Source organism: Schistosoma haematobium, chromosome ZW (genome assembly GCF_000699445.3).
Source record: "Schistosoma haematobium chromosome ZW, whole genome shotgun sequence".
In the NCBI taxonomy this organism is placed as follows: Eukaryota; Metazoa; Platyhelminthes; class Trematoda; order Strigeidida; family Schistosomatidae; genus Schistosoma; species Schistosoma haematobium.
The window spans coordinates 50,327,861-50,345,316 of NC_067195.1; the positions used below are offsets into that span (position 1 = coordinate 50,327,861).

At 32.8% G+C, this 17,456-nt stretch overlaps 1 protein-coding gene across 1 annotated transcript in view; it reads right to left on the bottom strand.

Moving 5' to 3' along the window:
* PLAC8_1 (Placenta-specific protein 8 protein) overlaps window positions 1-11,939 on the bottom strand; it is a 29,462-nt gene extending 17,523 nt beyond the window's left edge. The window contains exon 1 of the mRNA XM_035734238.2: window positions 11,805-11,939. Coding sequence (XP_035588978.2) covers window positions 11,805-11,904 — 100 coding nt within the window. The 5' untranslated portion in view covers window positions 11,905-11,939. The remainder of the gene's footprint in view (window positions 1-11,804) is intronic.
* Window positions 11,940-17,456: the final 5,517 nt, after the last annotated feature.

Below are 17,456 nucleotides of genomic sequence, written 5' to 3' on the forward strand. Positions count from 1 at the left end.
AGGACTCCGTAGACGCCCAACTTCGAGACCAACAGGCAGGATTCCGTAAGGACAGATCGTTTACGGACCAAGTCGCAACTCTACGGATCATTGTGGAACAATCAATTGAATGGAATTCATCACTCTACATCAACTTCATTGACTACGAAAAAGCATTTGATAGCGTGGACACAACAACACCATGGAAGCTTCTTCGATACTACCGCGTGCCTCAGAAGATAGTCAATATCATACAGAATTCCTATGGTGGATTAAACTGCAAAATTGTGCATAGAGTACAGTTGACAAACTCGTTCGAGGTAAATACCGGTGTCAGGAAAGGTTGCTTGCTCTCACCCTTTCTCTTTCTCCCGGTGATCGACTGGATCATGAAGACGTCAAAATCTGAAGGGGAGCACGGGATACAATGCATAGCTGAAATGCAGCTGGACGATCTAGACTTCGTAGATGATCTGGCTGTTCTATCGCACAGGCAACAACAAATGCAGGAGAAGACGACCAGTAAAGCAGCAGCCTCAGCAGCAGTAGGTCTCAATATACACAAAGGGAAAAGCAAGATTCTCTCATACAACACAGCAAGCAACAATCCAATCACAATTGACGGAGAAGATTTGGAAGATGTAAAGGCCTTTACATATCTGGGCAGCATCATTGATGAACACGGTGGATCTGATGCAGATATGAAGGTGAGGATCGTCAAGGTAAGAGCATCATATTTACAACTGAAGAATATCTGGAACTCAAAACCACTGTCACCCAACACCAAGGTCAGGATTTTCAATACAAATGTCAACACAGTTCTACTGTATGGGGTGGAAATTTGGAGAACTACAAAAGCCATCATCCAGAAGATACAAGTGCTTATTAACAGTTGTCTACGCAAAATAATTCGGATCCGTTGGCCAGACACTATTAGCAACAACGTACTGTGATAGAGAACAAACCAGATCCCAGCGGAGGAAGAAATTAGGAAGAACTGCTGGAAGTGGATAGGACACACATTGAGGAAAGCATCCAACTGAGTGACAAGACAAGCCCTCACATGGAATCCTCAAGGCCAAAGGAAAAGAGGAAGACCAAAGAACACATTACGCTGGGAAACGAAGATAGACATGCTAAAAATGAACAAGAATTGAATGGAACTAGAAAAGAAGGCCCAGAACAGAGTGGGATGGAGAATGCTGGTCGGCGACCTATGCCCCATTGGGAGCAACAGGCGTAAGTAAGTAAGTAAGCAAGTAAGGATTCAAACAATTAATATTCATCAATTTGACCTAGATAATTTTATATCCGTTCATTTGAATCCAATCATGACTTTAGCTTAATAGTTTAGTCATTATGATTAAACACATTTAAATGAGTAATAATACTCATAGAAAAAACATGAGACACAAAAGTATTTTTATTGATATGCAAATAGGTGATTTGCTTGACTGATATAAAGTACTAAAATGGATAGTCGTAAATCGGTTGTCGACTACCTGTGACAGTAAAATCACTGAAAGTATATGATTTCTCGTGCTTCACATTTTAAATAATTGCTGATGAAATAAACCTGGTGAATCGATCCTTGCTTATAACTCTAGAGAAACATTTGGGGTTTATAAGATTGTGTGCGAAAATTCTCCCAAACTTGCCTAAGCCTGATCAAAAGCTAAGAAAGAATGAATAACGCATAAACCGGAAAATCTCTTCCCAACCTTTCCGAAATCCAAATTGGTCTTGCATAGAAGGCATTACGATAATGTATAAACGTTAAAACGATTAAAAAGATAGTATGGTCACTAAAGAACCTGAATTCTAAAAACTTCCATTGATGTTTCAAACAACAAAAAGGAAGATGTTGTAAGTATATTGTCACGGATAGGAGATATTTTGAAAGAAATAAGAACTATATATGATAAATGTTTGTTAAATAAAGTTTAAGTCCTAAGTAAAATCAAACCTCATATATAACAACTGGCTAGTAGCATGACTAGGTTCTGATAATATTGTTTACATGTAAAACGTATGACTAATTTAAATAATAATGATATAGCATTTCCATGAATATTTTAATACCCATTTAGAATAGAATATAAAAATTCACTAGTGAGTTTGGTTGTATTGTTATATCTGATGCTGTGATAGTATTTCCTTACCAAATAAAGAATAAATAAATAACATTTAAGCTCATATTACTACATAATAATAATAATAATAATAATAATAATAATAATAATAATAATGAATTTTGGATACAGAAAACGAAATCTAGAGAATAAAACTGAACATTTAAGTAGTATATGATCCCTCATTACTTTAAATACGATTCATATTATTAATAGATTCAATAATAATGTGATGTGTGCTAATGATGACAACAAATTTACTTTAATTAACCTAACGTCTTAAATGAATAAGTTAATTTTTAAACAGAATATATCTTGCAAAAATTATAACAAATATAATTTGTACAAATACACATTTCATCTGCAAAGATGGATAGTGACTAGCACTGGAATCCACAACGCATGTTTCGTTCTATTTAGGATTTGTGAACTAGAAGTGCCTGCATCTCAGAGTTGATTTTCACTTCGACACTTGAACCCAGTACTGTTTGTTTCAAACACCATCACATCATCCACATAGTTACTGAGTCCTGATAGCCATTTGTTTGGTCAATGTGGTGAAGTTGAAATTCACTTGATATTAGTCACTATCCAACTTTGCTTGTAATGCTTGTGACTGATGGCAACAACGAGACAGCTCACACATTATGCACATATGCCAATAACAGATTGATCAAATGCAGTCGTAATCATCAGTGAGAAGTTTCATGTAAACAAACAATACCATGCGAATACAAAGTTCGTCTATTTATTTATTTATACAGTAATAGTAAACTAAACAGATTTATAAAAATATGTTTTTGTAAGAAGCTCAATTGTTCGACATGTATCACATTTTGATATTTGGAGAAGAAACGATCCCATTTTCATTTCCCATTTTAAAAAATTATCGATTTGTTTACATCTTTTGAGGAACAGGCAAAAGACAAACAAGAAAACAAAATGTAATTTTCATCTTTTATTCTTAAATAAGTAAAGTCAACCGAAAGTTTCGACGCAACTTGTCTGTTATTGATAGACATTGCAGTCAACATGATGAAAAGAATGTGTATCACAATTATTATCTTTGGATTAATGATTTAATTAAGCTTTTATTCTCCCACCTTAGATCTACTACAAATGGGATTGCTTCGTTGGAATTGTATCATACAGTGTTATAGATATGTGTATATATTTCCTAATCTCTACATACTTGGATAGATTATGCAACTGAGATCGTATAGTTGAATAAACAAGAGATTAGTATTGATGAGGAATTGATATGTATATTGTTATTAATTGATGTGATTGTGTTGTGTGCTACTGATATCGACAGATATAAGTAGTATGTATCATCAATCGAGAGTGAAATGTATGTTGTAAGAAAGTTAATAAGATGGAGGAGGAGAAGAGAACGAGAACAGAGTGTGTTTGGTTTGGAAACGAATGAACAATGAAGTGTGAGAGAATTGCTTTAGATTATGCAAACGGAATTATTTGGTGTGTAGTTTTCAGATTTTACTTAGATTTTGTAACTTTGTGTTTAAATACATTTAATTGTCACCACTTGTTTTCTCCTTTGCTACAGTAATACATCTAATCCAATCTTATATACCTTGTTCAGGATATAGTTGTAGAGTTTCTCTTCGGTTTTATTTATATAATCAATAGTATTAACAGTTCATTTGGTACATAAGAAGTAGAAACCTCTTTTGGGTATTCAAATAATTTTTACATACATAGTTGTCAGAATGATATTAATTCTGATAGAAATTGTCCTAAATCACTCAAGTTTTACAAAGTCATGTAGACAATACATTTGTTTTTTATTCACATCTTTATTTAAAGATATCGCTTGTTTTTCTTCTGCAAAATGACCTAATTTTATCCTTTAAAATTATTGATAATATCAACAAATAATTGAAACGATCTAAGCTGGGTAAGAACTAGTCTTCTTTTTTCCCACGGAATCTTCAACACTTTTCGGATGAAACAACTTTTTCTTAGATGAGAACTTTCGTCTGAATTTGATCGAATAGTTTTACTATATTTGGGCGCCGAGTTGTTGTGAGACATTAAATAGGAAGAATGTATTTGTAAAATCTCAGAGAAAGAATTTGACGTAAATTCAAGGTTTCGCCTGGCAACCAAGTCCAACCTTCTTCAAAGATTGTTAACGTTGATTGAATGACCTATTCAGTATACAGTGATCCGAAAAACCATGTACCTATTTATATTCGGTAATTTTGATGTTTGATTATATTTTCTTGAAAAAGATTGGACCAGACTGCCTTGTGAAAAGTTGAGTTTACTTCAAACTCAGTCGCTGAGATTTTACAAATACATTCTTCCTCTTTAAATTTTTCTTACTTTGGTCGTGTTTTTTAAACAAAAAATATACAACCTTACCAATTTATTCATCTTAAAGTAAGTGAATATTTATGAATAATCTATTAATTTTCCACAAAACAAATTATTGCTTACAAAAAATATTTTTTCAAAGTTGAATTGACGAGTCAATTCAAACTAGAGCAGCATTAAAGACCTGGAAGCACTGGACGTGACCAGTGAAATCTAATCAGTGTCAGGTGTGAGACAGTTAGTTCCTGAAGACAATGTATGAAGGGTTGCACAATATCGTGGATCGATAGAAGTTAGACATGAACACCGTTGGATGCCGGTTCAGTGGTCTAGAGGTTAAGCGTTCACGCGTGGGACCGGATGTCCTGGGTTCCAGTTTCACGTGCGGGATAGTGGATGCTCATCGGTTAGGAGTTCCATACTAGGACGAAACGGCCGTCCAGTGCTTCCAGGTTTTCAAGTTCGGTCTACCTTAGGTTGACTCGTGGATTCAACTGTGAAAATACGACAATCTCCATAAATCCCCAAAATTGATAAAAATATATTTACAAAAGAAATACTCATGAAAAATATGAAATGCATTCGACAGCTTGATATTTTCAGTCAACATTGATTATAATGCTAAGCACCTGCCATTGTCGTTTATTTACACAAGATGTAGAGAAAATACCTGTTTGTTGCTTATTTTATCTATCGTTTGCTCAGTCTACTTATTCAAATAGTTGTTGATATTTACAAAAGATAACCGTTTCAATTTATGTATTGTTGAACGTGTGAGAATGGATTAAATATTACAGGTTTAATAATTGAGCTTTTGTTCAATATTGTAAATACCGATAATTCCGTAGCTAATAAATTAATTGCTTTATAGTTTATCTTACACTTAAAACATTTTTAAAAATAGCAAGTAGATGAGATTTTGTAGTTGGCAATTAACCATGATCCTGACACTTTCCATTTAGATATATTTGTGATCTTAAGGAAACTGATATCCACTCAAGGATTCAAACTTGAATCGCAGTTTCAGACCTTGTCATGTTGCAACTGAGCTATTAGGAAGTTCGAATAGTGGTATGAACTAAACAAACATGGTATTGGTTAGTACTCGGTGATCAATAAATTGGAATGAAAACACTTTTAAAATTTTCCATATTTAACTTCGAATTAATAATCAATGACTACCACTGTATACATTAATTTTAGCCAAACATGAAGGTTTAATTGCAGTACAGCCTGATTATAGATACATTTAGTGAAGAATACAAAGTATTAATTGACCGTAGTAGCACATTTTCATTCTAAAAAGAGTTGTTAAAAAATATTTTCACCACATTCATATTAGAAAGGGTTTTGTGGATGCTATAGTAATTTCAATAGTTTCGATCATGAGTTAATTGAAGCTAGACCACCATGGGAAACCTGGAAGCATTGGACGGCTGTTTCGTCCTACTGTGGGACTCCTCAGTAGTGCGCATTCACATTCATATTTGTCCTTTTTTATAATAGTTTCACAATTTTCTCTCAAAAATAATTCATCTTTTGAATGGAACTGTCCTAAACTTCCAAATATGCGAGACACGGTGAATGACATCTTAATTCGAATCTTATTAATCACTTAAATAATTAATGAGTCATTGTATTAACATAAACTCAAAATTATATAAACATATGTACTCCAAACGTATGTCCTTTATCCTGTGCATCACTGGTAATGTTGTTCGCCAAATTAGATAACTTTGAACAACAAACGGTTTGAATAAACTATTTATTTTATAAAAAAAGCGGGAGTTTTTTGTGTACTTATATTCACAGTATATTATTTGTACTTAATTGACATTATAGGAAACTTTTTATAGTCCTCATGAGAGTTTCAGCACTGTAAAATGGTATATTCTACAAGGCAACTACTTAAATAAATGGTTGCTAGAGTAACTTTTTAAAATGGAACATAATAGAGTAGATGTTGGTTTCTCAGTCTTCATTAGGTTGGTAGTATAGTGTAGTTTAACTTATGCAATGTCTAAAAAACACATTCTGTTGATACTTTTATGAGATTATTTCACTACTTAATAACATATAGTAGTCAAAATTGTAACCTATTCCTTCTAATTATTGTTAGGTTGTACGTACTCTCGTAATATTAATTGATAACTATGTCTTCCGTTACTTCTCTATACTCTTGTCACTAATTCTTTTCTGAGATTATTTGTTTCCCATAATGTTCTGTTTCAGAGTAAATTTCAATAAAGGTTAAGGATGCTTAGCTATGGAATATTTTTCATTCCATAAATGATTTAATATCTTACATTCATGATGTTTATAATATTTCGTTAACTATGGTTACTAATTTGTCACTGAGAATTCTACCTTTTGTTATTTCAAAACTTCTGATACAGCCATCATAAACAATAGAAATCCATTTGAAAAAATAATTTTATCACCTTGTCTGAGTTCACAAGATGACGATCGATAAAGTATATATCTTCATTAACTTTGCATATATTCCGGCTACTTATCATGTTATGACAACGGAAAAACATGAAGTTAGACATGAATGGTGTTAGGAATGTATATATTTGATACATTTGGTTTACCAGATAGGTAGTATATGTGTATACCTGAATAAAACGTGAACTTTGGCTATTACTCGTCAAAAGCTGCTTACCTCAGTATGTATAATGAATAAACAAAGAGTAATACATGCAAACGAACATCTACATGTATACGTATACAGGAAATGTATGTGGATAAGAAGTAACGGCTAATTATGTGTGAATGTATACAGTATAACCAATAAAATTAAGATTACATATGCCAAGGTCAAACAAATTTACACAGCGGTTCGTGTTGATCTGTCATATAACTTCACGATGTGATTATAAATCTGATTGTGTTTATTATATCTCAAGTTTACATGAGTTTGTTATTATATCAACAGTACTTTTAGATAAAAACTGACTTTTCAAAATAACAAGTAAAATGAGTAACAAAAACACAGTCAAATGTTGATGAACGTATTTTCTTTTAAAGACTAACCGTGAATTGATGATCTTCTGCAATTTATACAGAAGAATTAAACATCTTTGGATCAATCCTTTTTCTATTTTTTTGTGAGTTCCTCTAAATATATATCTCTGGCTTATCATTAAATACCGTCTAACGTATATCAGGTTGGTTTTATTATCATATTGCAAAATGATTAATATAGATACTGGAATCTGTCGTGAAGGAAGTCTTATATATTCGCTTTGTATATTTTATAGATTTCTTGAGTAATCTAAGTTCTTTCAATAGTCCATGTTTATTCCCCATAAGAGATCATTTTGATAGTGGAAACAAATGAATAGAAGTATCCAGACAAATTACTTACTAAATGCGTTTTTACGTACAATTTAATTTCAACGCAGAATTTATTTTAATCTGGCAGTTAAAGTATGTCAGGAAAGATCAAGTCATAGCTTACTAGTATAGTATGTAACAGAACCTGAATGGACCGTAGTAACAGCCAGACAGGACATCAAGAAAGCACATAACTTTACAAACTTATGAGTTTTAGGAAGGTCATGATCAAGATGAAACCTATTAATTCAAAAGTTAACTAGATCATCATATAAAATGAAGCTACCTGTCATGAACAAAATTATCTAAGAAAACAGCAATGAAAACAATCATTAAATTTAGCATAAACTTTTTACCCCATAGTTGATCGATCGAACTTGATCAAAAGAACATGTTTTATGAGTTTGATGTACATGAACTCAATAAATAGGGACTCATCGATTCTCAAGTATTCAATGGACAACCGTGCATAATTTAATCGCTAGTGGATAGTGTCAATTTACCAAAGCTATGGAAAATAATGAAAGATAATCAAACTGAAAGCTCAAAGTATCCTACGTTTTAGTGAACTTCCTATAATTATTACTTAATTGTTGATATCTTTTTGTTTCTTGATATTTCATGCTTCAAAATCACTTTATATCACCAAGAACAACTAAGTAATCATCTTTTGCCAGTAGACAACTTTATCATCAGTATTTTCCCAACTTTTCTGTTCCTCATCCCTAATGTTGATGATGGAATTTCATCTTATCCCTTCATTCAGTCAACATATTTTATCAATTCAAAAAAGAATTTAAACAGCTGACTAAAAGCTACAGGATAAACTGCATTCACTTTCTTATTCTTACTCCATTCCGAAGTTTTGGATTTGATCTTAGTCAAAATATGTTCAAAAGTGTTTTAAATTTGAATGAATCACTTACATGTCAAAAGGTATTAGCACACCTAAATAGAAATGCTTTATATTTATATAAACAAACATCAATAGGATTTATGGAATAAAACGGTTTCATTGTATTTCAAATCTTCTCATCAGATGTAAACAACCTATAATTATTGAGTACATTAGTTAGTGACTTTGAGGTAGATTTTCAAAACAGAACTGAAAATTATAATCAGAGGAATAAGAATCCAAATATGTGATTAAATTTAGTTAGGATTAATGCTTGTTTACATCAGTACAAGTATATTGTGGAAACAGATAGTTTTATATCACTGACTAATCTTAGCTAAAGAAAAAGCCAATACAAAGTAAAAAGCACAAGATAGCTGTTTTGATCTAGCATGGGGCTCATCAGGAACGGGAAACCTTGATTAGTGGATTTCAGTCATGTCAAGTGTAAGTCCCGTACTATGGCTGAGCAGCTGTCAAGCGTTTCACGGTTTTCAGTGGTTTGTCAACTTATTTATGTGTTGAAAAATAGTCATTTACAGTAGAGGAAATGATATTGTAGTGAGTAATCGTCACTAAGGTAAGGAATCACAGAAAAGGAATAAAAATAATAGGTGATCGTTAATTAATTAATATATTTAGTCCCGAAATTAAATTAATTTGTAACCATTATGACAGATTGTTTGCAAACAGTTAGTTGTTCATGATCTTTAGGGTACTCTTTGCGTATATTTCTTCAGGTATCTGTTTTTTATGAGATTTTTTCCGACGTCCAACAATTCCTGATTTATTTCATTATTTAAACCAAACATTATAGCACTATTATTTTTTCCTATAAATACAATGCTATTCACCAAAGGACCAAAACAAAGCCGATGAGCTGATCAGCGATATAATCATTCAGACTACATATTTATAAGTGAATACGTTCAAATAAATGAAACCCGACATGGCTGAACCCCACAGACTATGGCTAACAACGAACTTCCAAAAACATGTTTCATCCTGTTCAGACCTAACTCATTTCACACTTTGTGTCCTACGTTCAGAAAAATATGTGCTATCAAATAGCGAAGATTGTTTTTTTTCTGAAGCGTAGATTTTCGGGATAATTTCTAATTAAGCATGTAGATATCTGTCATTTTGTTCTTTTAATGTGAATGTCTTTCCACATTTATGCAAACTGATACATACAGTTAAAGGTGACATGTAATAGGTATTTGTCTACAGTTGTCTCCATTACTGAACATTGCATCGCTTATAGTTGGATCACTTTTAATGCTGAAAATGTAAAGTTTAACCTCCGTTAAGTCTTTGAATAAATGTCTTTGTGATCTACTTACCTTCAAATTTCACTTTAATAAAAATCCGCATATTTCCACGTATAGCATCCTTTATTCTTGTATGGTATTCAGTTCTATATTTCTTCATGAATTCCTGAAAGTAGCCATTTTCTCAAGGCCTACTAATGATTAATGCTTACATTTTTTTGACATTTCCTATTGGGCATAAATTCTTATCTCTGCCAAAAGCTCTTTTCATCGACTCATATTTATAACTAATAGGATGTAAGCCATAAATTTTAAATTAATGGAAGCTCAAAAATTCTTCCCTACGTATGTAACTATGACAAGTCCAACTTTTCTCATTTGACAGCTGAATTGCCAACTTCAAAACAACTTAATATTTATTAATAGAATAGCTGTTATAGAATTTCAATTTGTAGAACGAACTAGACCTAGTAAATTATATTTAACTAAAGGGAAAGAAACTAAACTTAATCACTAAATAGTATTCTGTAAATATTTTTTACTCACAGTGTAGATAATGAAATACACTGATAAAGTTTATTAAATAGACGTGATATAATGGAACACATACACTAAGAACGCGATTGCTTATTTACTTGTTAACAACATTTTAATGTAAAATGAAAGCTAAATTAGATAGAATTAAATGTAAGAATAAGAAAAAAGATTTGGAATCACACTACTTTGTACATTAAAGTCAAATCTATATAACGAGGACGGATTATTTCAAAATACAGACTGTTTATGAACACTCAAGAAGAATCTGAATGCTTATGCCATCAAGCTTTCAACAACGACTTTGATACAAACCACAAACGTTAGGTTACGATAAGTTCTATTACCCATTTAAGCTGTATATGTGGTAATACAGAAAGAAACGTTTTGTCATCTCTTCTTATAGACTGACTAGATTTTATTTGTTTTGTAGTTATTTAGGCATATGTTTATCTATCCTGGCGTACAAGTCAAGATTGTTCCTACCTGTATATGTATTAATATATAAATGTAAACTGATAAACACACTTAGATGTTATGTAATCATTTACATACTCCTTAGGTTTCTGATAAACTTCGCGTTACATTATCTTCATTTATCAAAGGAAATAACTGGTTTAAGTTCCTTTGTTTACTTGTTATCCACATTTGTTTATTCTCAAATATTCTAAATAGCCTGTGACAAAATTATGTAGATATAATCCTTACGGGATGCTCATATACCAATTTCAGTCACGAATATCAACAATCGTATTATTTAAACGCTTACTAATGATAATACAAACACCATGCACATTGAAAACGTTTGTGGATATCTGCACTCAATAGGTCTATAAATAACATATTCGTGTCTGAAGCAAAAGAGTCTCGATGTAAACATAACTATTGGGATACAAATATATTCATCTCATGAGTCTTAAATTGAATGAAACACGTTTCAGAAATTCCGTCAACCCCCTTTTACAGTTGACATTTACCTTACGTTTTTCTAATAATTTTATTCACATTGACAATCTTTTTACATACTTTTTCGATTTATTTCATATTATTTATCTACCTACATGATATATATGCAGATTGTTAAACTCAACTTAAACCTTATATCTTTCCTATTCTTTCTACTCATCATTTATCAGTAGTATGGCTTAACTTTGAATTCCTGATTAGATGTTATAAAATTTCCTATGCAACACACATATCAGGTATAAAATTAATGTATTACTGTTTACCTTAAAATACTCAATATATATAAAAGAAAAGAAAATTAAAACGTTGTGAAATGTTGATTTTTAAACATTGTTTACAAGAACTTACATGTATGAATATCATTTCCACAACCACATAATCCATCATTCCAATCACGGTAAATTATTGATCCTGGTTGATCACTTATAACTGGTATATTCTTATCCATTAATTAAATGAACACCTTTACTTAGGTAAAAGAAGTTTGTATTATGATTTTTTAAGAAAATAATTTTGTAATTATAGTAATCGTAATAATAATAATAATGATACATTTATGCTGACAAACATAATTTTATCCTAGAAAAATTGAGGTCAATTTACCAAGTTTAAAATAGTTACTGACTTGATTAATAACATACATACATAAGTTTAAATAATAAATCAGTCAAGAGTAGTAGAGTTCATTATTTCTCTTGGAATAAAGTCCTTAGTTTCGTTTGTTTCAATTAAATAATAAACAAAATGATGTCCTTAATTATATTCATATAACAAAGGATCAATAAAGAAATATTTGTTCAGTTTCTCAATTATATAAATTGTCATCAGATTTTTTGGTATACATCTTTTACCACTCGGTTACGTTTATATGATATCAAAATATAAATTTACTTATCAAATTTTTACCATCTCAAATATAGTGTTATATATGTCTAATGATTGACCCTATTTAGAATGATGAATGACTAGGTAGTAAAGATTTTACAAAGTCATAGAATAATTTGAAGATGGATATATTTTCACGTGAATAAGAATAAAGCGATTAAAAATAAATTATTAAAATTACTATAATATCTACAAAAACCTCTTCAGATATTAATCAACATATACTCACTAGTGACTGGCTTCAAGAGGTATTTTAAAGAGAAGCAGTAACCAGTGGATTTCAAGCGGGTCTGTTGTGAGATAGTAATTCACTGATAACAATAGTGGATGTGTCGCTCAATTTCGTGGATTAGTTGAAGTTAGACATTAACACCGTTGGATGCCGGCCAGCTTAGTTGTCTAAAGGTTAAGCGCTCGCGAGCGGGACTGATAGGTCCTGTGTTCGGACTCGTGAGGCGGGATCGTGGATGCACACTTGTGAGGGGTCCAATAATAAGACGAAACAGCCGTCCAGTGCTTTCAGGTTTTTCATGATGGTCTAGCTTCAACTGACTCAAGTTCTCAACTACTAAAATTGTTTTTTTGCAAAAATTACTTACAAAAAATATTTGTTTTGGAGAGATAATATACTTCAAATAACTATAGATTTCGAAAGAACACCATGCTGTTGGTTGCATTTCTGTTTTAACTTTTTCAAAATTGATTTGAAAATATTTTTTTCGACTTATAAATATATACTCACTCTAACTTAAAACAATAAAGATTAAGTCAATAACACTAAATTCCACTTTAATATTGTGAGGGCCCTTTATTTTGTCTCCATTTAGATCGGACGATGTTGTCGACGGGCTCTCCACTATAGTGGCGGGGGATCTGACTCCAAGTAGATCACAAGAATGATTGTTATTGAAATATATATGTCGCCTATCCTCGTATATAATCATCGACTTAAATCGCGTTAGTCAATAACGGAATTAAAAAAGTCAAATAACGAGAACGGACTTTTGAATACATATATGTTGTATATGAAGTGAATGGAAAGAGCTAAGCGAAACGACGCCCAGTGGAGATGGCGAGTAAGCCAACTCCATTTAGTCAAGCGTTAATCAATATTTATAGTCACACAAAAATAAACTACAGATATGTGATGAGTAGGATAAAAAGTGTACATACACACACGCTCAAATAAAAATAATCAAGATTGATAAGTGAATAATTAGCAAGGTCAAAGTGTGGCTCGAGTAGAATGAAAAGATTGGTTTGCTCGAAAGCTAGAATAAGACATATGGGCTTAACACAGTAAGTGACACTACAATATGACTAAAGGATACCCTAAAAAAAGCCCGAACAGCTGTTTCTTGAAACGAAAAATATCTAAAGTATTATTCATTTACAACGTATTCCATGGAATTCACCCACTGGATAGGCACTGGATAGAGTACTTTATAGGATCAATACACTTGTAGTGTCAGTGAACTATCAGTGAGCTGTTGAAAGCTGGATAATAGTACAAGAGCGCTATCAAACATTTTTTTCAGTTAAGGACAGTTAATAATGATAATTATCCTCAAATATAACAAATATATGCAAATCACAGAATTAAATAATAATGTTGATCCGTTGGTAAATTCCCGAAGTTATGCTTTTTCATAGTCATACAAAATAACTTTTTAATGAAGTAGGTTGAAATTCATCTAGAACAACACAAAACATAGGACAAATCGCACTCGAACACTTACTGTCTAGTCCTGTAACGAATCTTTTACTACATGAAAAAACCCTGTTTCATTGTTACGAAATCTACTAAATAAAATACTTTTCACAAATTCTAGCATAATGCTATTCAAAAAATCATCTACTGGTGTAATTAAATATTTTTCGGTATTCGACTTCTTCATAAAACTCCCTGGGTGGCTGCCTACAGAACTTTTTCCACGTTATCACAGTCACTTTTTGAACAAAGACTTGGAGACTGAACGCAGATCTAAAGTCTGGATCTCACTATAGTTGTGTATACAGTAGTGAACATATTTGTATCCATCTTGGTGAATATCTTTCTCAAAGACCATAGGATTCTGAATCGCTTAGCTGTGACCGCATGGCAGTGAGCCATGGTCTTAAGATCATGGATCACTGTCACTCGAAGATCCTGGTGAGACCGGACTTTGGGCACCGACCTCCTCTTTATGCTGTACCTATTTACCTTTGTATACTCACTGTGCATGTGAACATAACTAGTGACACGGATAGTCATCAGTCATTTTTTAGACCGCGTAACCAAAACACATAAGTTCACCTGAAGTGCACACGCAGCTGCATATTCCGTTATTTCTGGTTAAATTTTTGCATCAGCGTAAAGTAGTATCGTGGACTCAACCATACTTGAGAGTTCATTTACGCAAGTCATAAAAAGTAAAGAACTTAGGAAAGAGCCTTGCAGTACTCCACTAAGTACTGAATTCCACGAGAAGCAGTTTGATTCTAATCTTACTTTCTGTCTGCGATCTATCAAGAAATCTTTCACCAACTTTGTTGGAGGTTCGACAATTCCTAGATCTTCTGGCTTCAAGAAAAGTTTGTTATTCGGCACCTGATGAAATTCTTTGCTGAAGCCTATTCAGACACCAATTATTGATTTTCTACTATCTAGAGACCTTGTCAGTTTCTCTCTTGTTATAAGGAGGTCGACTGTAAGAGATAGTTCTTCCCACAAATCATTTTGGTTGTTGTTTAACAAGCTTTTGCCTTTCACGAATATCGTCAAGGACTTGTCGATTGTTTTTTCCAGCATTTAATCTACGACATTGGTGATACTTATAAATCTGTAGTTTCATAAAAGTTGTCTTGAACATGTTTTGTTGACCGGAGTGGTGTCTGCATCCTTCTGGTTCACAGGTCACTCACCTTGACCAAGTAACATACTGAATGTCGTAATTTGCCGAGCAGAAACTTAATGCCCAGTTTATTTCAAACTTTTATGATGTAGTTCATCCAAACCTGTTATGTTTAGTGTGTCTTGAGTACAAAGGGCCTTTGGACGTAGTATTGATCGAAGTTCACAGTGAGTTGCCGATTTTTTTAATTTGTATGTGAGCCTAATCCTTCGTCTAAAAGAGGCTCCTGAACAGAAACTGTCATGGAATAGTCCTTCTTGGAATCTGCTTTGTCTTGGTCTTCCTCCATCATCCGAGATACACTTCTATCCGAAATTCAGTTGGGAATTTAATGATACGTTCTTTCATTGTAATTTTCTTGCGACAACAGTCCCTTCGGCTACCTTATAAGTGACTATCCCAACTCCTTTTCATATTTTCGCTGAGTAGCTTGGATCGCGCTTATGAACTTATTTCGGCCCAACCTGTAGCGTTCCAACATATTGGCTGTGCTAAGGTTGATAGTGACGTTCCAATATTTTATTCTGTTTTAGCAGACACGTAGAATGGCTGTGCTTCTTTTTTTGAGGACTGTCAATTTTCCAGTTTTCAGTCGAGACTGCAGAATCGATCGCCTTCAAACGTCTTTGTCATGAGTTAGGACAGTGACGAGCAACTGCTTGACACACAATGTCAACCATGAACTTGAATAAAATGACCGTATGATCTCTTTTCCCTACAAGTGGAAGGAACTTAAATTGACTGACATCACCAACATGTGTAGAGATTAAGTCCATAAAAGACGAAGAGTTTTATAGCTCATATCTGGTGAGATCTCTAATGTGCCGAAATAAAGCCAGGACGACTGTGGTTTCTGACAATTTGTGATCATACGATGTATTTGATGACTGTGGTATTTGTACAAACTAATGATTCTTCTGTAATTGACGATTCGCTTATTATGAATTCCAAATAGAATGCGTTCATTGACGCACATCTAGTTCTACTTCCTGTAGACTGCACCATTTCGGGAATTTCTAGTTAGTACAATAAATCGAATACTTCTGATTATAATAATCGCCCTACCTATCAGTTTGCAAAATTTATAAATAGTGCATCAAAGTAATCTGATATAAGGCTTTTACACCAGGATTTATGTTTGCTTAGAAGGGAGTCATCGACCACACATTCTAGATTGCGATACACTGCAACTAATTCAGTGTAGTGCCATTTGCATTTCAGACGTCAGCGCATCAGTTTGCATGTCCGTCATTTATAAGCCACGGTCTCGAGAGCTCATATGCCTAAGTTGCTTTTTATGTATAGGATGACCTCGCCACACCTACGATTTAGTCTTTTATTTCTAATTAACAACAAACCGAACAATTGAATTTAACTACCATACACTTCTAACATATCCATGTTTATGGATGTTAGTAACATCGGAGTTTCTTGCATCCACCACGTTTTTGAGCTCCGCTGACTGAATAATTAAAGCAGTTGTGAAACCTTTTTTCCATATCCAAAGATATTTCCTCACTTCTTTGGCCTTTTTTAGAGTTCTTACGATTTCAAATTCCTTTCTGAAAAAAAAGCTGACGGACATGAAAATAAGGACGTTAAACATAATCTTTTATTCAATGAAGAGAGTAAGATCATTTTAAAGAACGCTTAGTAAATATTTATGACGCGTCTTTTTAAAAAATCACTAAGAATATTTCTGAAATGTGCACTGTCTTTGAAGATACATTGTGATTCCATTTCCCACGGCTTAAAAATTTCAGATAATATTGACTGGTGGGTCAATGTGATGATCTTTGATAGTCATTTGTAGTGAATAACCGGTACATTTTCCGTACACTACATATTTATACGCCGTGTTTAACTCTGTTAAAAAAAACTTTGAAAATACTACGTACTTCGAATTTGAGTACTTGCTTGTGATTTGTCGAAGTTTTAGAACTATTGGTATCAGTACAGTTTTATTACGTATAAGGAGTCATAAGAAAAATGTGTACATTCATGTTGCAGTAATTTTGAGAGTCTCTGTTCGCTGCGATAGACTTGTAAGATATATGAATTATCTCACCCGTGTACTGTTCATCTTTGCTCTAATTAAGTCATTTAGTCGATCGATAAACCAACTCTTACCTGTATGGACTCATTACTTTTTGTTAATCAGCAATTTGATCCTTATGATCATGTGTTGTTTTAGAGATTTATGCATTATAAATTATCCACT